At 37.4% G+C, this 24,400-nt stretch overlaps 1 protein-coding gene across 8 annotated transcripts in view; it reads right to left on the minus strand.

The window, feature by feature from the left end:
* Positions 1 to 19,570, minus strand: part of LOC131678572 (C2 domain-containing protein 5) — a 1,698,126-nt gene extending 1,678,556 nt beyond the window's left edge. For 6 of the 8 annotated variants that reach the window (XM_058958792.1, XM_058958791.1, XM_058958789.1 and 3 more), the window contains exons 1-5: positions 18,803 to 19,113; positions 18,620 to 18,735; positions 18,460 to 18,560; positions 18,317 to 18,403; positions 18,093 to 18,253 (exon numbers count right to left, since the gene is read on the minus strand). In XM_058958792.1, coding sequence (XP_058814775.1) covers positions 18,093 to 18,253; positions 18,317 to 18,403; positions 18,460 to 18,560; positions 18,620 to 18,735; positions 18,803 to 18,979 — 642 coding nt within the window. In that variant the 5' untranslated portion in view covers positions 18,980 to 19,113. Of the gene's footprint in view, positions 1 to 18,092; positions 18,254 to 18,316; positions 18,404 to 18,459; positions 18,561 to 18,619; positions 18,736 to 18,802; positions 19,114 to 19,262; positions 19,374 to 19,498 lie in introns of those variants that run through there. The other 2 variants (XM_058958782.1, XM_058958785.1) reach the window with 2 other exon arrangements.
* Positions 19,571 to 24,400: the final 4,830 nt, after the last annotated feature.

Raw genomic sequence — 24,400 nt, forward strand, 5'->3', positions numbered from 1 at the left:
TTTTGTGCCGTTCTTCTCCTTCATTCTACCACGGTTTCCTAAAAAATTTCTTACACTGATTATTAAAAACCGATACAATATTAAATTCAATCTGAAAAATAGAATTTAATTTTATAAAAATTTAACTAACAGAATTCTTGAAGAAGGAAACTCACCGGTAGAGGCATGTTTATCTGATTTGTGAAATGTTAACCAATGCATAGGTATTTGATAGGTAGATAAGAATAATAACACCCAGAAAACTAAAGCCTGGGAGGGAGAAACAGACACTACGCACGAAGTGTAAATAATAGCACTTGTCAAGAAGCAAGAAAACTTTCGACAGCCAAAATCAATCAAGGTGGGCGACGCATAAATGAGCAAATTTCTTTTTGCGTGTCCTTCATGCAAGCGTGTTACCGGCACATGACTTCAATCGTGTGATGGAAAGGAGCTTGGGACAGCATAAAATCAGTGAGTTTTTTTTCCGGGTGCTTTACATTGATTTGAAGATAAAGTCAGACGACAGTTTGCTTCCAGTACTCGAGTGAAAAGGGACAAATTTTGGAACGATGTGTCGAATCTTCTATTTTTGAAATAGGATTTTTGTGCCGTTCTTCTCCTTCATTCTACCACGGTTTCCTAAAAAATTTCTTACACTGATTATTAAAAACCGATACAATATTAAATTCAATCTGAAAAATAGAATTTAATTTTATAAAAATTTAACTAACAGAATCCTTGAAGAAGGAAACTCGCCGGAAGGGGCATGTTTATCTGATTTGTGAAATGTTAACCAATGCATAGGTATTTGATAGGTAGATAGGTATGGCTGCAGCCTTGGAACGTAAATATCCACATAATGAAATAACCGAAAAAACGTTTGATATAACATTTTAACCGTCGAACTGTCAAATTATGCCAAGGTTATTTTGCAAATAACTTTCGAAGTGTAAGATTTTAATTAATAGGTAGAAATGGAATTTTTTCATGATTCGGATCATCAGATTAAGCTGCATGAGCACCCGAACATTAAAAATATTATGTCGATGTCAAACTTCATGTCGAATTGCCAATTTTTTTCGAAACTTACTTTGTTTATATTTATTAGCATGCATCTAAGCCTACGTTGATGATTTTCATTTTCTCAGTATACTCTCAAAAGAAACTTTAAACTGGAGAACCGTCAAATCTGACTAGCAAGGCGTCACTCATTCTAAAATTGTTAAATAAGTCACAATTTTTTAAAACTTTCTTCGCATGATTTACACCATTATTATTTGTCTTTACTATAGATATGAAAATAAGTTTTATCACATGTTTTAAATAGAACGATGATATAAATTATTTTAAACCAAAAAGTGTTTTTGAATTACCAAAAACGTGCACGTCACAGCGTATTTTTTGATTCTATGTTCCCATTTCTTGGAGCAGAGAACATTTACAGCGTCATCTCGTTTCCATAACTGGTTTCAAAACAAGCATAAAATATATTTTAGGCATAGTTCATTGAGCTTGTAGGCGACGATACAGATAAATTACATAATTCAAACATTATAAAGACTTATTAAGATTTATAAAGATTCAAGTGAAAAAGACGCTTTTGTTGAATCCCCTTCCAGTTGTTTTTTATAGTGACCATTTCCTCTTTATGTTCATAAACTGTCGTTCTGTCTGGTATTTTGATTAATTCATTAAAATATAAATATTATTTGAAATTTTCATATAAAATTAACCCTTTATTTTACATTATAGCAAGATCACAATATTGTCTTAAAACGATGCTCGAAACTTTTGAACGCATCTAAATTCTTATTCATCATTGAATACATAGAAATACAATTTATTTGATAATGACAGCACGGATTACCGAAAAATTCATCTGACTAATTTGAAAATGGCATTAAAATCACAGAAAAACTTTAATAATATTTACTGCTACACCCAATCTAGACAAAAAATCAAGGAAACTCATCGTTCGGAAACATTTTCAAGCAAGCATATGATAACAATACTTTCATTTCCTCGATGAACACTTTTTTGTGCCTCGGAGTGAAAGTTTTGTTCTGGCTGGCTATGACATTCACATTTATTGAGTCTGTTTCTCCCTCCCAGACTAAAGCCATAAGGATCGGTTTGATAAACTTGACACAACAAAATGAGTGGTTGCAGATACAAAACACAGTGAAAATCCTCGGAATAAATTTTGCTGAAGACTTCTTCGACACAGTTGACCGCAATTGGGAAGTCTGAGAAAAACAAAAAATGTCAGGAAAGCTAGTGTAACCAAAAGCCTTTATATTCAAAAATCTGTAAATATCTGCAACCAAACTAAAAAATCTGCAAATATCTGCAACCAAACTAAAAAATCTGCAAATATCTGCGTCGGCGAAAAAATCTGCAGCTTAAATTAAGTCTACGAATTTGCAGACTTGTCTGCAAATCTGGCATCTCTGGTGCAAACACATGAAATATTTGTGTTAGCGCAGGGATGCCAAATGATTTTCCAGAATTTTTTTTATTTTTATGAATGATCGAAGCAACTATATCGCACTCCTTTGTTCGTGATTATGTAGAGTGTGATCAAATACAAATTAAATGCGCCAAGGTCCCATATAAAAGGGTAATCATTTTATGACTCACTACGCAATCAAATTTGTCTACCCTTCGCGTTGACAGGTCGAATTGAAGAAGAAAAATTAATTTGGAAGCGCTGTTCGATCAAAGCATGCTGTTCATACATGATTATATAGAGTACTTGGCAATCTGTAACTGCATTTGTGTGTTCAACGATTTGTTTTCTTCCACCAGCCACAGGTGGAGGAAAACGAATCGAAAATAGCTTTTCGGTTGGATTTTTTTATGATGGAACCTGACCAACCGGAATAGACTTATCCAGCTGCGTTGGTACTGTGCCGTTTTGACGTTTGGATTGGGAGGAAAACAAACCACTCCTGGGCTTAAGGGGAGGGCGGTAGTATAAAATTACGAGATCTTGGTGTGCGTATTTCAAACGTCAGATATCAACACAGTGCGTCTCCTGAATAAGTTTTACGGCGACACAGAGCATTTCAACACCATTATAAATACTTTAGGCGTGCTATTTCGAACGTTTAAATTGGCTGAGTTTTATATATGTCAGGAGGAAAACAAAACCCCAATTGGTCGGTGTTAAGTCAGACCGGACTAAGTCGCAAAACATCAAAAAATGAGGTAATGATAGCACTGGATAAAGAAAATCGTCAACTACAATCGACTGTTACCAGTTTTGAAATATGTAATAATAAACAAGAATTATGGCAAAAATGAATTTCCAATCATAATGTAAAGGATGCTGCGATTCAAACTTTAAACTCGTTTTTCTCGAAATCAATATTTTGTCACTTAGTCCGGTCTGACTTAACACCGACCAATTAGTGTGTGTGAAAGGAATTGCATAGAACTCTACAGCGACAAGGTCTACCTCAAAAAAGTTTAGGCAGACTTCAATTGGACAAAAAATGATTAGAACGGGAATTTGAAAAATATTTAATCCTCTTGTATTGTTGGACATACAAAACGGCGATGAACACGGTATGGATTTTAGTTGCATTTCTCGCCCACTTGTTTATGTACTTTCTCACATTTACAGTTAAGTGGCCACATTCCTCCCACAGCTCCGACAGGTGTGGTTTCTGCGCTGGCCCATGTAGAGCACTCTTTCGGCGTGTGCTTGCGGTTACGGAAGAACGAAAGGAACAAATTAGGTGCACCCTGACGATGCCAAATTTCTTCATTGCCTCGCTAATGCAATCTAACTGCATTACATGTTACAAACGCCGCCGAACCCTCATACAGCAGCTAATTATTTCCGAAAGCAGCTTTCAGAATCGGCCTAGCGCGGAAGAAGTTGACATCAAAGTGGATCCAGAGTTAGTACATGAGGACGCGGATGATGAGCGATCAGATATAAAAAACGCAGTGGAAGATGCTGATGAATGTAGCCCCTCGACTTGCTCAGTGGGTGGTTGGAGGGGGATTATGCTCTCTACTGCTGGTATACATTCAGGGTTTTAGTTGCACTCACCACGGAACTCATTCACTTCGGGAACAGGGGAAACTGGACCATCAATCGCTGCTGCAACCAAGGTGAACAACTAAAAAGGTAAAGCAATATTTTAATATGCTCAAAAGCGAAACCGTGAATGCTCTTTCAGCGGAAACATCCTAGGACGAGGACTGACGACTCCTTTCGAGTCCGGAAACCGATTCAAAGTAGTGGTGTTATTGTACGGACAATGTTATATGAGAATATACAGATGGTACAGAAATTTAATTTATACATACAATTTATTACCATACCCTAACTAAACTTAATGCTATGTGACGTCACGATTTAGCTACCTCAATTTTTGCGATATCATCCGAACTGACATTTAAATTGTCAAAACCTTGGCAGCCCTTCCAATGGCTGCGACAGCGATGGATAGCATGTTGCGCTACGTTATGCTCACACCGTTGGGATGAGACACCTTGGGTGAGCGCCTGCAACCCTTCTGCGTGAGTGACCCACCCGTCTCAGATGACAACCTGGACTTGGAAGGCCATCACTCACACATTTTGATGTTTTACACAGAGTAGGAGTTAGGGATTGGGAAAGGGAATGAGCAAACCTAGCGACACTTATCAATTTGGCAAAGCCAACTAACAACTGTCGTAACCGGTGGTTACATGAATTAAACATTTTCCTTTGGAACCAAAAACCGAAATGCGCATCAAGGGAGAGAACGGGAAGATTTATAACGGGGTTGGGAGAAAAAAAAAATTAAAATGGGTGATTTGCAGAGCGTTTTTGTCGATTTATGGATCCGGATCGCAAGATGAAACAAAATAGTTCGAAGGGAGAAAAGGGATCTGATGGTTTACCGCTAAAGAAGGATCGTTCATTACCCATTCGGAACCGATGTCCATATTGTAATAAAGAGTTTGCGGACAAGTACCTGATGATGACGCACATTCGATGGTACACGAGTAGGTTAAGGTTTTACTTATTTTCTTTTCTGTAAATTCCAATTATATACTGTTTACTGTTAAAGGTGAAAAGCCCTTCAAATGTGTCCCCACTGCACTGTTCGAAAACATTCACTCAATCGATAACGCTGAAGATACGTCAGGTTGCACACCCGGGAAAACTCCGTACGTGTGCGAATACTGCGAGCGAGGATTCACTCAATCCTACAATCTGATGGTGCACCTGCGAACCCAACACAACCAGATATTGGTATAGGACGTGAAGTCGACATGCTGCCCGAGCACAAATGTCGAATATGTAGCAAGGTCTACCGATCGGCGAAAAGTTTCCGGCTGCACGAGTTGCATACCACCGGGAAACTGCGCGATTGTGGTAAAAAGTATAACACATATGTGACCAAATGCAAGGCTTCTAATACCGACGTGAATGAAAAGATGTACTCGTGTAAAATCTGCAGCCAAACATTCAAGCATCAGCAAAGCGGGGTGTACCACATGAGCAATAAAAACAAACACAAACGGTTCGGCGATTTGCCGAAGCTAAAATAACTTTCTCGTTCCCAAATTGTTAAAGCTACCAAGCACAACACCGGGCAACTTGAGCAATTTGTCCTGAGTATGTTTTTAGCAAGTGGTGAGGATAGTGTACGCGTTTATTGGGTAGTATTTGGCGCACCAACATTAGTAGCATAAATATCCAGCGCCAGACGCAGGGTCCGTTTGATGGATTCGATGGAATCGCTATCGACAGACTCTTCATCGTCTCGACTTCCATGAGCTTATTCAGTACTTTATGATAAAATAACAATAGTTAACACAGGCTACGGTCCGACCAGGATGTAGAATTCAACTAGATACATTCGACAATAATACCACGCAAGACTGGCAGTATACTCAACTGCTGTATGCTTTTCAAGAGCAGCTGATTCTTGGTGAACTATCGGAAAGGATTCAAAAGAAATGGAATTTGTTTACTTTTCAGCATGTATCAAACAATTGAACTCAAATAGTTTGTACCTTTCCGATTTATTTGAGGCATGATTTTCCTGGAAAGACAAATACCAACAATATCAAAATAGCGCCGATTTTTTTTAACGTGGCGAATGCATTATTTATAGTCACGCAAATAAAACAATCAATCAATCAACCGAATTTCAAACCCTAACTTTTTTCGTTTTGACAACAAATTCTGTCAAAACAAATCAGTTTCGCGTACGGCGTATTTTGCTATCCTGAATGAGCAAAGCACGTTTGTCAAACTTCTCCATCAACAAGTTTGACAAATTTCTCCATTAACAAGTTTGACAAACTTCTCCATCAACAAGTTTGAACGAAGAGAATAGGGAAAGAGAAAAATAGTGTGAAGCCAAAAATACCTTATTAAGCAGACCAATCGTGCAATGTAAATAAACATTACTCATGCCTGAGTTGGAGGAGATAAGTATTGTAAACTCAGGTTTTTTTTACACGGGGGATACAAGCCGCGTAAATGAAAACCGCGTAAATTTCAAAATCCGCGTAAATGAAAAACGCGTAAATTTCAAAATCCGCGTAAATGAAAACCGCGTAAATTTCAAAATCCGCGTAAATGAAGACCACTTAAATTTAAGAATCCGCGATAAAGGTACCTCATTGATGGATACCGCGTAAATTCCAAAATCCGCGTAAATGAAAACCGCGTAAATTTCAAAAACCGCGTAAATGAAAACCGCGTAAATTTCAAAATCCGCGTAAATGAAAACCGCGTAAATTTCAAAATCCGCGTAAATGAAAACCGCGTAAATTTCAAAATCCTCGTAAAAAAAACCGCGTAAAAAATACCGCGCAAAAAAAAACCACGTAAAAAAAACTTGAGTGTACATCTATTAAAAAAGAAATATCAATTTTCGTCAGAATTTGGTTCAATCGTGATTGTGAGGTGCATTCTAGAGTATATGTATGAGTAAAAACAAGCTTTAGAATTATTTCATCTCTTTGTTTCGAAATGCGCATCGTTTGATAAACAAATCCAACGATCGACATACGGTTTGTTTTCAAAATATAATAGGAGTCATTTAAAGTCACGTATATGGCACCCCTATCCCATTTGTATTGAACTAAGTCAACATCTCAGCGGGCACACAAATTATGGGCCCCACTGACAGTTCAAATTGTTCTGCTCGTTTTGCTCGAAGCTCGACCTTCACTATTCAGACACGGCACGGCATGCCTCAATCATTAGATGTTGGTAAAAAGTTTAAATATTGCACCGCCAATTGATGAAAAATGTTATTTTGGACATGTCGGTGAATAACAAAAACTTTTCACCATGATTCACCAACAAATTAAACGAACTCGAGTATCACAAAATTGTGTCGAATGAAATTGATTCTGTTTATTGTGGTTCGACCCTAATGCGACGTTTTAGATGTTGGCATAGAAATCATGGCGGCGTAGCAGATACCTGTTTAAAGTGCTGCCTGTGGAAGCGGTTGCCAAAATTCGTGTTGAAATCATCATAAAGGGAGTGTTGCCGTTTTGAGTGATTTTCACTCTTCGTCTCTTTCCCTATTCTCTTCGAGTTTGACAAACTTCTCCATCGACAAGTTTGACAAACTGCAGCGTTACGCTATTTGAAGTTTTGACAAACTGGTCAGTACCAAGATGGAGAGAAAGGTGGGAACATTTGACACTTTTGAGTGTATTATGCTGTTTTCGGTTTTAGAATCGAGTCGCCCTAGGTTCGCTCTAATGTTTACAGTTTCCATACAAAAATGACAGCTCCGAGCGAACCTAGAGCAACTCTGATTTAAAAACGAAATCAGCATTGGTATTATACTTGCAAAATTAAGCATGGCGGTGGGGCCCTTGAAGTAAACATCAACATCCGAACGAGCATCCTGATTCTTTGGCGCACGATGAAAAGTGAGAAAACGCCGAACTTCACTTCGGATCTATCGATTAAAACACTTATGGACACTTTTTACCTCGAAAAAAACACCTATTAAATTAAATTAACCGAACTGAAACAAAACTTATGGCAACAGAAGGGCCCGATACGTCAACTGTTTGTGCTTTTCTTCTTCATATCCTCTTGTTTTTTCGGCTTCATCAATGAAAAATGACAACCGCACTCACACACAGAAAAAAAATGTGCACACCTGTATCCGTCTTGGGTCAGTACACTGTTTGACAAATAGACAAAAAATCGCTTTGACAAACCCGAATGAAAAATTTGGCAAGCTGTGTTTGATCAAACAGGATCAAACCAAATACAAATATCTTGAGCGTTTTTTCAAAACGTCATATCTGCAATGAGTTACTCTCTGTTTATACTTTCTCTTTCGATTTTTACGGCGTCACTATAACACTTTTCACTTATTTTACAGTACAGATCGAAAGACGGTGGTTTTAGCTAGCATATTATGCAAAGAGCTGAGGGATAAATGTTAAAGTGACCGAATTATTAACAGAAGAGAAAGTAAACAAAGAGAGTAACTCATTGCAGATATGACGTTTTGAAAAAACGCTCAAGATATGTATTTGTATTTGATCAAACCTAGAGAAAACTTTCAATAGGACGTAACTAACATTGTGAGCCTCTCCTTGTATACTTTCTCTTTCGTTTATTACGGCGTCATTACAACACTTTGCACTAATTTTCCAGTACATATCGAAAGCCGACGGGTTTTACTAGAATATTATGCAAAGAGTAGAGTAGTAAATGTTGAAATCTCGACAAACATATGATTACGGCCTAAAAGCCAACTGTCAAAATCCACTTTGAATGGAAATTCCGGACAAACCGTTACAGGCCAAACACAGATGTTGATAACAAACGAAAGAGAAAAGTTTTCTCTTTCATAAACTGTTGTGAACTGTGTTCGACTAGTAACGGTTGGTCTGGAATTTCCATTCAAAGTGGATTTTGACAGTTGGCTTTTAGGCCGTAATCATATGTTTGTCGAGAAATGGCCAAGTAAAGAACAGAAGAGAAAGACCCCAAAGACAATCTCTCATTGTTACTTACGTCCTATTGAAAATTTTCTCTAGAAATATTTGAACAGCCAGTACACAGCAGTTCAAATTGATTTCACGAAAGATGTCAAATATTTGACGTTATTACAAACAGTGTACTGGTAGCTTAACTTGATACAAACTATGAACGGCCTCTAAGACTATCAGCACCGGTGCGTAAGCAAATGCGTGTGTATTTTGATTACGCTAAACGATAATATTTTATTTAGACACCCGTTTTCGCACCGGTCGTTGGTAAATAGGTTGCCAAAATAATAATCTGTTTTTACACCGGTAGTTATTATTATAGTTACGTTACACTTTTTTGCAATCATGCAATAAAATAATCGTTTTTTTAATGATATGGACTTTATTCAGTGAAAAAAATATAGCTAGAAAGAAAATACATTTATTTATTGAATTCAATAAAACCATTTCAGTAACGAACATCGTTCTCTTTTCTAAAAATATTTTATTGCAATGATTGTAAAATTATTCAAACTGGAAATGTTTATTGAGATTAAAAGTTAATTATTGTTTCAATGAAAAAAATGCTCATACCATTAATTTTGCCGTTTGAAGCAATAAACATTGTATTATTGAATTGAATAAGACATTTTTTTGTTGAAATATGCTAAAATTCTATATGTAATAAAAATTCTAAGAAATGTTATGGGTTCGGAACGGACAACGAATTCTAATAACTAATATTTACCCAGAAGTTATTGTCTGAAGCACATACTACGGCCGCTCTGAATCAGGAGTGTAATGAAAAGGATCTCATGCTAGATATTACAAACAAACTTGCGGAGAAGGAACCTTTACGACCATTCAACGATTGTTTTGCAGAAACAGTTTATACGAACGATCAGTTTCGAATACGCTTTCGTTTTTATGTATTTCGAAGCCTTTGAAGAGGAGCTAATACTATATTGAAAAGCCAGAGAAAGTTGAGTTTTACCAAATTATACGGAAGCCATCTGACGTACGTCCTTCAGACGCTGCAGTCAAATATATTCGGATGGGAGAAAAATTGCGCGTTAATGTATGTGAGAATACTGCCATACCCCAGGTAATAGACGTTTACACTGATTTTTACATAAATTTTGTCCATCAGCTGTGGTCATATTGTAGACAGCATAGCCGGGTAAACATATCTGGGTTTTAAGTACAGTAAGATTCCGTTTTTAGCACGTTCCGTTTTTGGCATGCTCCATTTTTGGCAACAAAAAAGTTCCGTTTTTGGCAACAAATGGGTTCCGTTTATGGCAACATTATTTTTGTTCATAGTAAATCTTTTAAAAAATGCTCAATAATCATTTTGTTGTAATAATGGATATCGCTCTTGACTTTATTTCCAATCATAGGAGTCATATTTACTATATTTTATGGGGCGGGCATGGCGAATAAAGTTAAATTTGTTGATTTTTTCTATTACTATTATTTCATTCCATTTCACATATTCTTATATAATTAATGTTCTTGTAACATTAATGATGTCCCAAATTGAAAATAAAAGCTTTTAAGGTAAGGTTCCATTTTTGGCACGGTTCCAGTTTTGGCAACTGAAAAAAAATATTGTTGGCAATAACGGAATCCTACTTTATATTCAAAGGCAATTTTGAATCGCAGAATAGTGGGCTTATTTATGAATACTTGGTACGCTGGACTGTAACCATTCGAAATGAAAACATTACTGTACAACTTGGGCAGAACAGTATACAGTAAAACAAAAATAATTAAGTGATAGTATTTTATCTGTGGCTTCAATAATAATATTAACTTGCGTAAAATGCGTTATTTTCCTAGGTTGATACACGGAGCACGTTGTTATAGTAATCATATCTCATCTAACTAACCTAGAACTAGAATCAGGAATCAGTAGCGACTGGTTCAAATAGCACGTTCCCCATGTTGATCGGAGATTTGTGCTTAAAAGACAATTAGCAAAATTCACGTTGAGAGGAAGTTCCAAACCAATATTCACCAAACACATCTAATGCTCGTGAACAAAAGGAGTATCGTCAACTCTTTCGTGACTGCTGTGAATTGCGCTGAGCCAACAATAGTTTCTCCGGAATTTCCTCTCAATGTGGATTTTGACCCATACCAAAAGTAATTTTACTTTTGCTATCAATAAATGACATCCAATTCAGATTGTATGTGTAAAACATATAACTATCATTTTTAAGCAAACAACAATTCTCGAGTACTTTTTCAAATGGACGTAAGTAACATTGAGAGCCTCTCTTTGTTTACTTTCTCTTTCGTTTATTACGACGTCATTACAACACTTTGTACTAATTTTCCAGTACATATCGAAAGCCGACGGTTTTTACTACAATATTATGCAAAGAGTAGAGTAGTAAATGTTGAAATGGCCAAGTAATGAACAGAAGAGAAAGACCTCAAAGAGAATCTCTCATTGTTACTTACGTCCATTTGAAAAAGTACTCGAGAATTAGTGTCTGTGGTATTATAGAGTCCCGTACAGAGGAATGCGCAACGCTGCCTAAAATGATGCCATCTTTGTTTCTGGCACCCATAATTTCACGCGTGTTTTTTGAAAAGGGCCAATAAGCATACTGCCAAAATTCACTTTGAAGGGAAATTCCGGACAAACCATTAATCGCAGATTATAAGTCATAGCAGTAGACGACAGAGAAAACTTTTCTCTTTCATAAAATGTTAACATTCATTCTCGGTGAGTTACGGTTTGTCCGGAATTTTTTCTCTATGTGAATTTTGACAGCATGCTTATTGGCCGTTTACAAAAAACACGCGAGATTTTTGCTGTAATTTTGAGTGACTTCAACCAAGTTACACAATAAATTAATATGGAGTGAATTGAAAACCCACTGTTTCGTGGCTTATAGCACTTTATTCTTGATACTATTCCATGTAATTTATTTTACATTGTTACAAAAAAGCATAATAAACTGAATACAGTGTCTTGTTTCGACGATTGAAATATTTCGCCATGTATTAACTAACTAACACATTTCTTGCATGTTCTCCGAAAGAAGAATATTTGTTTATTTGCACGATAGGTAGCCATCTGACTGTTCGATAGGTAGATTTGGGTTCACTCTGTGCGAGCCTTTATAACATAAACAAGGCGTTTGGCAACAAGTAGCCGCTAGCCGGCGCTACTATCGGCCAATAGGCTTCCAGTAATCGATATATGAACTTTGGGGGCTAACCTGTTTGGCATAAAGTCATTTGGCATAACGTCGTTTGGCATAAAGTCGTTTGGCATAATGCCCGTTTGGCATAAGAAAAAAATGATAGTAGGTCATTTGGCATAATAGCCATTTGGCATAATGGTCGTTTGGCATAAAATGTACAGGATATTGAATGCAATTGCGGTCGTTTGGCATAATGGTCTTTTGGCATAAAAGTCGTTTGGCATAACGGCCGTGTGGCATAAGAGCCATGTGGCATAAAGTATGAAAATACCCGTTCAAATGTTTTTGGCGTTTTGATTCACTGAAATAAGTACGATTCCAAGAACTGCTCATGTTTGAAAGAAGGAATAAATTTCAGTGAGACGAAGAATATTTTTGTGTCAGATTGATTACATAGAAAACTAAAGTAAGTATGGAATTTGTGCATTGACAATATTTGCATTTAGAACTATGTTGGTCATCTTGCATGAAAGTTAAAAAAATTGTGAAATGTCATGCAACAAAAAATCTGTAATTGTAATCTGCTAATGATAGGCTATTTTAAAACTACAGATCTCATGTCAAATCAATTAGAGGGAACGAGCGAAGAAGAACCATTGTATTAACCATTCAATTAACGAATATTAGGATTGCGACAATTTTTTAACTTAACTACTTTTTATACAATATGAAATCTAATTCGAGATATATAGTATCTTGCTTTCCGAATGTTTGTTCTTCTGACGTTTACTTTTGTTTTCTGTCTAAATTGAAAAGAGGGAAAAATCTCGACTAGTTCATATCCACAAGAAGAAAAAAGCTCAAAGCAATAAAATTAAAAGTTAATAACAATTTACTACATATATGTAAAAGAAGGCAAAATCTCAGACGCTTTAAGTTATTATCGAAATCAAAAACATTCGAAGAATTGACAATATTCAGAATAATGTAAACTCTTAGAAATTCATAGTTGCATTTAAAATGAATAAAATTCAACCAAATTTTCATGTTCAATAGAAAGTGGAAAGCTAAAGCGCAGTTGGCTGCCTAGCAGGTCTTTTAGGACAAATTCAGTGTTGACTGTAGTTTTATTGTATTTCCGGAAAATTCAGGCAATTTGTGGACAGTCGTCCAACTAACGAATTTGATTCGCTAGTTGGACCGAAAATGCATCTGGTCAAATCTCTAATTATTGTCAGTTTGATTGGCAAAATGAATTTGACATGAGGGGGCCTATTCTCACAGTCACGTCACCTAGTGACTAGAAGGAAATCTTCTTCTAGTCACTAGGTGACGTGACTGTGAGAATAGGGCCCGAGATTTTGACATTCAGATCCAACTATCGGAGCTCCAAATAAAAAGTGATCCAGTCAAAAATTGACTAACCAGTGAATCACGACTGTAGTCCATATCGGGCAATGGTAATTCGGGAAACTGCATACCAGAAAATTACCAATTTTGTATCCTATTATTTCGGTTACATGTTAATCAAATAGACCTGAGAAATTAGGTTTAATGTCTATTATGCCAAATGGTCATTATGCCAAATGGGCATTATGCGAAATGGTCCTTATGCCAAATGGCAATCTATCTTCAATTTTCTTTTAATCGATTATGCTAAATGACCTTTCTGCCAAATGGCTTTATGCCAAATGACCACTTGAATCGCGCTATGGTTATGCCAAGTGGCTTTATGCCAAATGACTTTATGCCAAACGACGTTATGCTAAATGACTGTATGCCAAATGGGCTTCCCCCTGAACTTTGCGTGCACCTATGGGTAAAGTAAAGTTCAATCGGAAATTCTGGTTGGTTCTAATTCGTATTCGTAATTCGTATTCCGGCTGATTTCCCGAAAAAGCTTAACTGTGTAGTATTCCGGCGCCAATAACACAACTAATTCTAATTACAATCGGTTGTATCGCTGGAGCTGAAATACTAACTACAACTACATCTACTTCAAGAAATAAACATTAAGTGCGTACCCTGGAGCAAATTGGTACACACGAATTTGTGGCAAGTTAATACAGATATATATTAACTGAATTCAATATTTTGTCGTCGATACGGTAATTCCAAAGATAGAATCAAATAATGAGTTATTGCTCAAAAATTATAAATTTGATTCCAATTTATCAGTATGGCAAATGACATAACACGGAATCTTGCTTTCAAACAACGGTCCTGCGGGGTAGTGCCAAATTTCGCTGCTTACCAAATTGGTCATCAAATCCACATCCATGTATCCACAGTTTGCATAACATTGTCGGAGTTGCGTTGTGTTGCGTTGCGTTGCGTTGCGTTGTGACGATGATTTTGGCGGATTGCACACTGACTTCATCATGTTTGACTGCTGATTATCTAATAAGAGTTGCTTAGGAAGTGGTAAGTAGGAATTCATACCAATCCGACCCATATTAAAACCTCAACAGCATGATAGCCATCATTGCCGGCCGCCCCCATCTCCATCGTTCACGGGGAAGGATAAAGGATAAGGTAGACGGGAAGTGTTGATGCTCCACCTACTTAACGGAAGGACGACGATTCATCAGACTCTTCCATAGGTGTCGCGGAGTTGGTGGTTTGGAAGGGTATCAGGTCTAGGATTCGCTCCAAGCAAACGATGCGACCTGTAAAGCATGTTTTATTAGGTAGTTGTTTAGTTAGTCTTCGAGTGCACGATCACTCGAAAAAGAGATGATCTTGTTTAGTTTTTGGTTATTTTTAAACTCTGGGCAGCCGGCTACCGAGAGTATACTATGTTCCCTAAACAAAAGCAATTTGAACTCCACACGGCCGACCGTGGGAGTATTGCCTAGAAAAGCTAATCTTATCCGCGTAATGGGCCGGATCACTATTTATTGCAACAGTATTTGGACAGAATTCGCTACTTCTTCTCTACGATATATTTATTGGCTTGAAAACTACCGAGTGATAACACATTATACAGGCAAAAATAGCGGGAGATGTTATAAATCAAGGAAAGTATTTCTTATTTTCCATATCGGATTGTTTGTGGAATACAAGTATACGAGCGATAATACCGAACACTGAAGGGAAATATAAAGGATTGTTAACCTGATGCACGGGCTTGTTAGCAATAACGGAGCTTTAAATTAGGTTCATAAAAACAGACGTGGCGAATTTTCAATACGTATTGACCCGTGTTCATAGATACTAGTCAGATTAGTCGTATTGGGGCTAATTTCCGATCAACTATTCATTTTTACGGCAATGTTTTCTCGACTAGATCTGTTCGCACCCTCTCATTCTGTTCGCACCCTCTCATTCTGCGGTCTAAGGACCAAATATCATCAATAGACTTAGACTCGCGTGGAGGCATGAGATAGGAAACTTGTAAGAATTTTGCTATCCCACCGTTTGACTACCAGAATGGATGGGAGAACAGTAATACTAGCAAATACCGACTACCATAAGAGCGGTGCAAATTTGAACGAGTGACGTAGAGTACTGCACTGAAAAAAGGACCAGGAGTGCGATTTTACGAAGTTTTAGCTTCCGATGGCCCTACATTTTCTGACAAAGTGAAGTTCTTGAATGTTGAGATTTTTATTACTGTTTAGAAAAGCAAAAGTATCATAAAGCTAGTGTCAGGCCTTCATGAGACCTCAAGGAGTCACTTTTGGAGGTATTCGTAAATGTAGATTTGTCAGTAGACGGTTCCAAATATAATAGAAAAATACCTAATTTAACACAACTACAGATCACTTGCAACATAAAAAGCTTTTTGTGAAATTCGACAGCTCCATCTTAGGCCAATTCAATAAATTTCCTACATGAAAGTTTCCATTTTTTAAAAACGGTTTTTAAACCAAAGCTTTGGAAGTTAAACCTTGGCGTGGAAGTGCCGGTATATTAATATATTCTGTTACTTAGTGTAGAATTAGATTTCGTCATTTACGGCTAATATACAACCGCCAGAAGAAACTTAAAACGTTGGTACACAATCAAGAAAGGCGAATCAGAAAAGGTGAGTATATGTCAGTGATTCACTAAATACAGACTGGAAAGAGGGTAATATGGAAAACCTTAAGGTCCGTCCAGATTAAGTCTTCGGTACGGAGCAAAACGTCGGCCTAGGAACTCCTAGCATGTTGTTAGTCGCCTCTTACGACATGGGAGCAGTTCCCAGAGGTTCTATTCTTGGTTGAAATAGTGCAAAAAGATTTCAGCCCGCCGGACACCACACGGCTTCAGTTTGCATAACATTGTCGGAGTAAGTCAAAAACTATTGCAACGAATTAACAAAAGTGGCTATTCTAGAATTATAGGACATTTCCACATTGTTCGACGCGGGATACTTCTAGTAAATTTATAATAAACGTCTTGAAACAAGCAATTTCATTGTCCAACAATGAATTATAAAGTTAATTACATTTCGTGTTACTGTTTCTAAGAACAATATTGGAAATGTTAAAATGTATTAAAAATATCATTATATTATATTATAACGGAGCAAATAAGTGATCTTGGGTAGTATACAGTCGTGATTCGCTGGTTGGGCCACAGCCTTGTCCAACTAACGAATTTGATTCGCTAGTTGGACCGACTGACAAATGTCAAAAACTCTCCAAAGAAGATGTGTGCAGTGTAAATGCATCTGTTCTTATCTCTAAATATTGTCAGATTGATTGTCAAAGTAAATTTGGCACGAAATTTTGACGTTCAGATGCTTTTTAGTTGGACAATGGTCCAACTAGCGGAGGTCCAACTAAAAAGCGGTCCAGTTAAAAAGTGTCCAACCAGCGAATCACGACTGCACACCACAACACAATATTATCCCTCGAAAATATGATGAACCACCGAATGAAATGAGATGGTGATGATGTAACAGGTGTGATCTGTGTCCTACCATGCGTACCTATTAGCAATTAAATCCAGCGTTTTTGGACTAAGCGCTGCAGTGTGTGTGTGCGTGATAAACCATTATCGTTGTGATCTTCTTTTTACTACTGGTCCTGACTTAAAAACTTTGCGCGAGAAAAATACACGGATTTTCTTTCTTCTCGAATCTTAGTTTCCACAGTCCCCACAATCATCACCATTTGTTCGCAGCGATTTTCGATTTTCGTTGGACACTATCATTAGCTTTCGTATTGGACTCCACATATAAAATTTTTCGGGCTTTTACAAGCTTCAAAGCCAATGAAATTCCGCTTTTTGCTAGCATCTCATCAATCGGATACTGGGACACATCATGCCCAGCTTGACATCATGCTACATCTTCCAGTTCAATCCAAGCTGCTTAGATGCACTAATTTTTACTTCCACGCAGAAAACATACAGCATAATCAAAACAGTGGGTAATTCAATACAAACAAATACTGTTCATTGTATCAAACGACAAAATAATTGGTGTGAATCGAGGTTTGAAAGTATATTTTCATTAAAGTTACCATAAACTTTTAATTTCAATAATTGTTTTAATTTCTGTAAACTTTAAAAAAATGTTATTGAATTCAATCAAATAATTTATTGTCTCACAACCGATAGTTTTATTTATTGAGCTCAATCCATAATTTTATTTAAAATAAAAATCTTTCACGAGTCGAATCAAAATTCACGCAGAACACTTCTGCACGAGCTTCTGCATAACATTTATCGCGAGATCCTATTTTTTACATTTTCCTTTGTTTTGCCTCCTTTCTGCCAATAGCAACGTTGGCGTCGGTTGGAAGGAGTTACCAAATATAGATACTCGCTGTAAACCGAAACGATAAGTTTCCATTTCCCAACCTGTTTACCAACCGCCGGTGCGGTGTCGTGTTATGATGACGGTTAGTAAATTGCTTATACCCACGCCCGGTGCTGATAGTCTAATAGGAATTGTTTACGTTTTGTTTATCGGCCCATTTGAAATGTTCTCGTCAGATTCAGGATTGTTTTTAAAGAAAAATCTTTATGATTAATCGAACATACCTGTCCCGATAATTTAATAAAAGCAATTTGTCTTGCTTCATTTGATGCTCGGGGTGTTCGAATTTTATCAATCCACTGATACTCTGGATCATCATTAACGATTAACTCCTCGACAAACCCGTGTACAACCTGAGCACTGTATCCATGGGGTATGATTGGAGCTGTAAAATTAGAATCGATAATAAAATAGGCCTTTTACATTCACAGTGATAATTCAAACTTACAATGATAAAACCTTACACCACATGAGCTTTGACGGAACTTATTGAAATCGGTAAATAGATCGACTTTCACAATGATATGTACTTCTCCTACATAATAGATGTTAGAATAGGAAAATAAGCTGAATTCGCGACTTGACTATTACCTCGAACTCCATTCATAGTGTCATATACCGGAATCCATCCAGACATTACCGATCCTTTCCCTGTATTGCTTGTTTGAGCGGGTTTATCCAAAGTAAGAGAACTAATAATGTACATAATAAAATATGATGCTAACGCCTATTTCAATGAATAAAAACGTACTGCAAAAGAGGGCTTAAGTTAATATAAACCTTTCCGATAGCATCGTTCGCTGAATAGGTATCATAATCCATTAATCTGACTTGTAAAGGCTCATCCTGGAGATCAGAGTCATCAACCTTAGTAACAATCATAGCACAGATGTAAGTTTAAAAGCAACAGAATTATAAAAGTTAACTAGCTTACTTCAAATCTATACCAATCTGAATTCCAAACCGGATTGAGGCTTTTTCTACAAACATCTGTTTTGTGAGTGATAGTCCCGATTTTTATTTCTACAAATGCATCGGTTGTGTCACTGCCTCTGTCCATAACAGGTAAGTTCCGTCCGGCAAGAATCTTCACTTTTACTTTTCCAGGCATTTTAATACAATTTTCACTTAACAAAATAGAATAAACCAAAAGATCCGATTATCTATTCAGTAGATACTAATGTGGTTTTCGTTTGAAGCGAAACTGAGTCAGTTCCTAACCCCAACTGCTGTCAAAATGTATGAACTGACAGCAGTTGGGGTTAGAACCTGACTCAGTTTCAGGTTCAAGCGAAATCGCCATAATTGAGTTCTTTGCGACCGGTTTCACGAACACTAATCTTGAGCGTTTTTTCAAAATGTCATATCTGCAATGAGTTACTCTCTTTGTTTACTTTCTCTTCTGTTAATAATTCGGCCACTTTAACATTTATCCCTCAGCTCTTCGCATAATATGCTAGCTAAAACCACCGTCTTTCGATCTGTACTGTAAAATAAGTGAAAAGTGTTATAGTGACGCCGTAAAAATCGAAAAAGAAAGTATAAACAGAGAGTAACTCATTGCAGATATGACGTTTTGAAAAAAACGCTCAAGTAATGATGTTTCCTGGTTGAAAACAATCCCATTTACTTTTGCCGTCTTTATTTATTATTTTCCACCAACTTGTAATGTAGTATTTGTGTCATGTGGCGTGTACGTACATGAGCTGTAGAAAAGTCTATGGGATTTTCGATTGATTGACACCGGTGTAGTGGATTGCACTAGAGCACTCTAGTTAGAGTGTGGCCAAGAGGCCATGACGTATCCAAACGAACATGAGATTTGACGTATTTCTATTGTGTATACGTCAAATTCCATGGTCGTTTAGATCGAGGATCTGCCCCAAAGGGAAAAAGAGCGTGTCCGGATAAGAATAAGAAGACCCTGTCAAAAAAATGCGGACGAACATAGAGCACTCTAGTTAGACGTATCCAAACGAACATGAAATTTGACGTATTTCTATTGTGTACACAGTGTATACGTCAAATTCCATGTTCGTTTGGATACGTCATGGCCTCTTGGCCACACTCTAACTAGAGTGCTCTAGACGAACATGGTCAGGCGCTGGGACGGGACGTGCAAAGTGAAAAAAGCAAATGTCACCGTGAACCGGCAATGGCCTGTCATTGCGAACCGGACCTATCTTGACGATTTTCATTTTCTTGAAAGCAATAACGTTTGGGCAGTATCTTTATTTGCTGGCAAAGTCTATAACGCAATAAAAACAAAATTCTTGAGCGTTTTTTCAAAACGTCATATCTGCAATGAGTTACTCTCTGTTTATACTTTCTCTTTCGATTTTTACGGCGTCACTATAACACTTTTCACTTATTTTACAGTACAGATCAAAAGACGGTGGTTTTAGCTAGCATATTATGCAAAGAGCTGAGGGATAAATGTTAAAGTGACCGAATTATTAACAGAAGAGAAAGTAAACAAAGAGAGTAACTCATTGCAGATATGACGTTTTGAAAAAAACACTCAAGAATTTATGTATTTATAAAATTTGTTTTGAGTCTATATTTATATGCTTTTGTTAAAAAACCTTTAGATATATGTTGAGGTGGAAAGAAGTTCCTATTGCTATTAGAATGCGTTAAAGAAGATTTTTTTTTCTATCCGCACTGCTCCCGGTATATTGGCAATAGACCTTTCTCGTCCGACCTAACACCTGTTTTTCTTATTTTTAATCGAAAGATTACACATTTATAAGAACATTTCCGTAAAAATGAGATTTTTAGGAGCTATCATAATTTTTTAATGATTTTTTAAAATTTGAAATATGCAAGAATGTTGAATATTTTTTTCACCTCAGCAAGAATGGTGGGGCTTAAAATGTGCGCTTGGGCAGCACTGTTTTGAATATTTTCACTTAAGTTCTTGGCAACGCGGTAAATGAAGTGGTGAATCGCAGTACAAAATTCATTAGCAATGTAAACAAACTAAAATGAACCTCTCGCTGTATGAACATTGGATGAAAATGTTTAACCTCACTTTTTGACAGTTCGCAGAGCTTGTTTACATAGACTTGGAATTTTTTGTATTCGACCACAGTATGAGAAACTTGATTTGGTTCGCTTTTAAACGCGAATATCTTGTATTAACAAGCTCGCTAGGCTTTCATTTTTATTTGACATCATTAGGCAATGTTCTGTTAAATTTGGCATTTGGATTTTTCTTGTCCGCGATTCGTTGAAGAAAGCGATTTTATTTGTTGCGATCAATTTAACTTTTGTTTTTTTTTTTGCTGAATTACAACGTTAGCCACGAAACATTTTGATGATCTCTGGTAATTGCGTTGAAAATGTCCTTGAAATTATATACATCGCTTCATAGGTCCGCACCAATTGCAGCCGCTCCACCTCGCCGGAATCGAGTTAGCCGATGGTCCAGCCTGCGTCACACTCGGCTGTCGCTGCACCAATGGTAGATCCCCACCAGGCATCTGGATTAATTGCTCAAATCGCAGCTACTGCTGATAGTGTAGCGATCGGCTCCGTCCGTAATACCGTTGGACATACCCTCATCGGAATGTTCAGCGGTTCCGATTCACAAGAGGACAGGCTACCCCGGTATCGGGCAAGGCAAACACTCAGGCAGGACCATGCTCGTGGGAGATCAAGCAGTTATTATCTTGTACCCAAGGTCACGCCGAGTGTGATTCGTAACAATTACCAAATTTAGAAGTCCATATACATAGTGTACACGTGATACTTTTTTTGAATGAAAATAGTATAAATGTTGGCAAAATCCTGCAGCACTAAGATCAAAGATAGAGTTTTAACACCAACTCACTGTGCTTCGGTGTTTTTTTTGCAAACGAACTATCAGGTCTATGTTTTTATTTAGTAAATGTTTTAATAAATATTACTTCATTAGGAGTATGACTTATTTATATTTTGATGGTGCGGTGAAGGGGTGGTTAAAGTGCAAGTCGTATCTTGAAAATCGATCGCTTGAAAGTAGTATAAATGATTATAAAATGCGACAACATAAATTAGCCATAGGTAACGAGAAAATAGATATGTTTTATTCATGTACAACAAAAATTACTCAGCAATAATTTAATTTATTATTAATTGTTACGCGTGATTTTGTCTCCAGTGATTGGCCAAAATTGGTCGCTTTTAGAATCTGGTGCTCTAAGCATAACTGTCCCATGTTAATAGCGAATCCCATAACAAATGGGACAGTATAGCGATCATACAGCTGTAACAGCGAATTTAGCATTGACATCAATATAACCAGGTTGGTTGCAAGCAGAAAGAACAATACTAGCTGGGCTGCTAGCTGTTTGTGCTACTAATAACACTTGCAGTCTGTCAAATTAACATGATTCTATGATCTAGCTTCAATGACGATGGAATATAGCCGAATCCAAAGCCTAACCCATCAGCGCATTTGATCATGTAATGGATATTACGAACGACGGTAAGGTGAAGATAGGTGAACGGTAAGTTGTTGTGATATGCTTATTCCGCTTCATTGAATAGGGATCTTTAGGGGTGTGCGGGTTAAGGCATATTCTGATGCAGATTAGTACCGTGAGTTAATATCTCAGTCCTTTTTCAATTTTTTGGCCCGAAACTATCGAAAAAAACATTTTTTAGTTTGTTTCCTTTTAGGACAATAACACATCCAAACCCATGCGACTTGCACGACCCTATAGCACAGACTAACAGACATAACACTCACAAAACAAAGCTTCGTTCGCTTTAACGGTCGTTTTAAATATATGTAGTTGGGACTGTGGCCACATTTGAAATTATGGCGCCACTGACATATGAAGAAGCATATTGGGGATATGCCACTACTGAAAATTGTTCCCAAACAGGAGGGGTAACCCACCAGCAAATGAGTGTTTGGGACCGTGAATAAAAGGTGGAGCTAGTGTTCTGGGAAAATTGTTGGATCGATATTTTTTAGGGAATTCTCTCATAGTGTTATGTCTGTTAGTCTGTGCCTATAGGTTGCCTTATCAGATCTACCATAATTTGCAGATGAAACTTGGGATGGCAGGTTGCTAGCGGATTGACAAAGTACCAGATCATGCTGTGTGGGGTGCTGTCCCGGTTAACAATGAGGCGAACGAGATATTTGCAGATACGTCATTTAGTAGGACAACTGTCAGTTTGCTGGTTGAGTTTAATTTGGTTTTTTTAAATTTAAAAATCATAAAAGAATAATTAAGGTTTAAGAATAATATGAGTGTACTCGTAAGGACACCCGCTACCAATACATATGAAAAACTGGCACAATTTTTCCAAATTAAAGATCCCTATTCATATGCTTCGAAAATAAGTTAGATTTTTTGAGATCATAACCCGTTTTTCGGAGATTTTAATATATAAGAATGCTTTTAAAAAAATATTAATATCGAATGCACTTTTCCCTATTTTCATTCTAGACAGACAACACAGTCAACAAGTCCAGGTCACAATTTCACACATGCCACCGTACTGCAAACAACCATCGATAAAACCTATGAGTGCGGAATGTGTGACCAATCATTCCCCAAGAAGAGACAGCTGGCAGTTCACAAGCGCGTACATGCCGGCACTCCTGTGATATTTGCGGTAAAGCATACACCAAGGATATAAATCTAAGCCGTCAAAACGGATACACACCGGCGAACGACGGCACCGTTGTCGGATATGTGGCAGAGAATTTTTCACTTCAGAGCAATTGGATCAGCACCGGCTTACCCATAAAGATCAGGCTTACATTTGCGATATCTGCAGTAGGAAGTTTACCGAAAACAGTAGTCTCACGCGACACAGACTTATCCATGCAGGTGAGAGATCGCACAAGTGCGATATTTGTGGCAAAGAATTCATAACTAGTGCTGAACTCACTCGCCACATGCGCATGCATACTGGCGAGCGTCCGTATAAGCGTGATATCTGTGGCAAAGGCTACGTAGAAAGCAGCAGTTTGAAACGTCACCAGCGTGTTCACATCAAATATTTAGTTGCAACATCTGTGGTAGAAAGTTTCTTGAACCTAAAGAACTTACGCAGCACAAACTTATCCACAGCAAAGATCGAGAATTCAGATGTGAAGTCTGGTGGCGGGTTTAAAATATATTCTCACATGACTCGGCACATGCAAATCCATACAAACGAACGCCCGTACAAATGTGACCTCAGCGGGCAGGAGTTTCTTCGAAGAGCACATTTGACCCAGCATAATCGCAAGCGTGTTGGCGAACGACCCCATGGCTGTGAATAGTGTAGAAAAAGATTCGTTAAACGTAGTCATTTGATGGGACACAAGAAGCTGCGCGAAAGGTCAAGGAATGGTAGCAGGCGAAAAGGAAAAATTGAGGATTCTACCGTGACCGAAAGCATCCACGCGGTCACTGGAGGCGTTAATGGGAAAATAGAAGAGGAAAAACAAGTACTAACATAAATTATCTGATTGAAAGCAATGTAAATAGAAGTCTTGTTTATTATCAAAATGTATTTAGTAACTTTCTATATTTAATTGCGG

This window comes from Topomyia yanbarensis, chromosome 2, assembly GCF_030247195.1.
Source record: "Topomyia yanbarensis strain Yona2022 chromosome 2, ASM3024719v1, whole genome shotgun sequence".
NCBI lineage: Eukaryota > Metazoa > Arthropoda > Insecta > Diptera > Culicidae > Topomyia > Topomyia yanbarensis.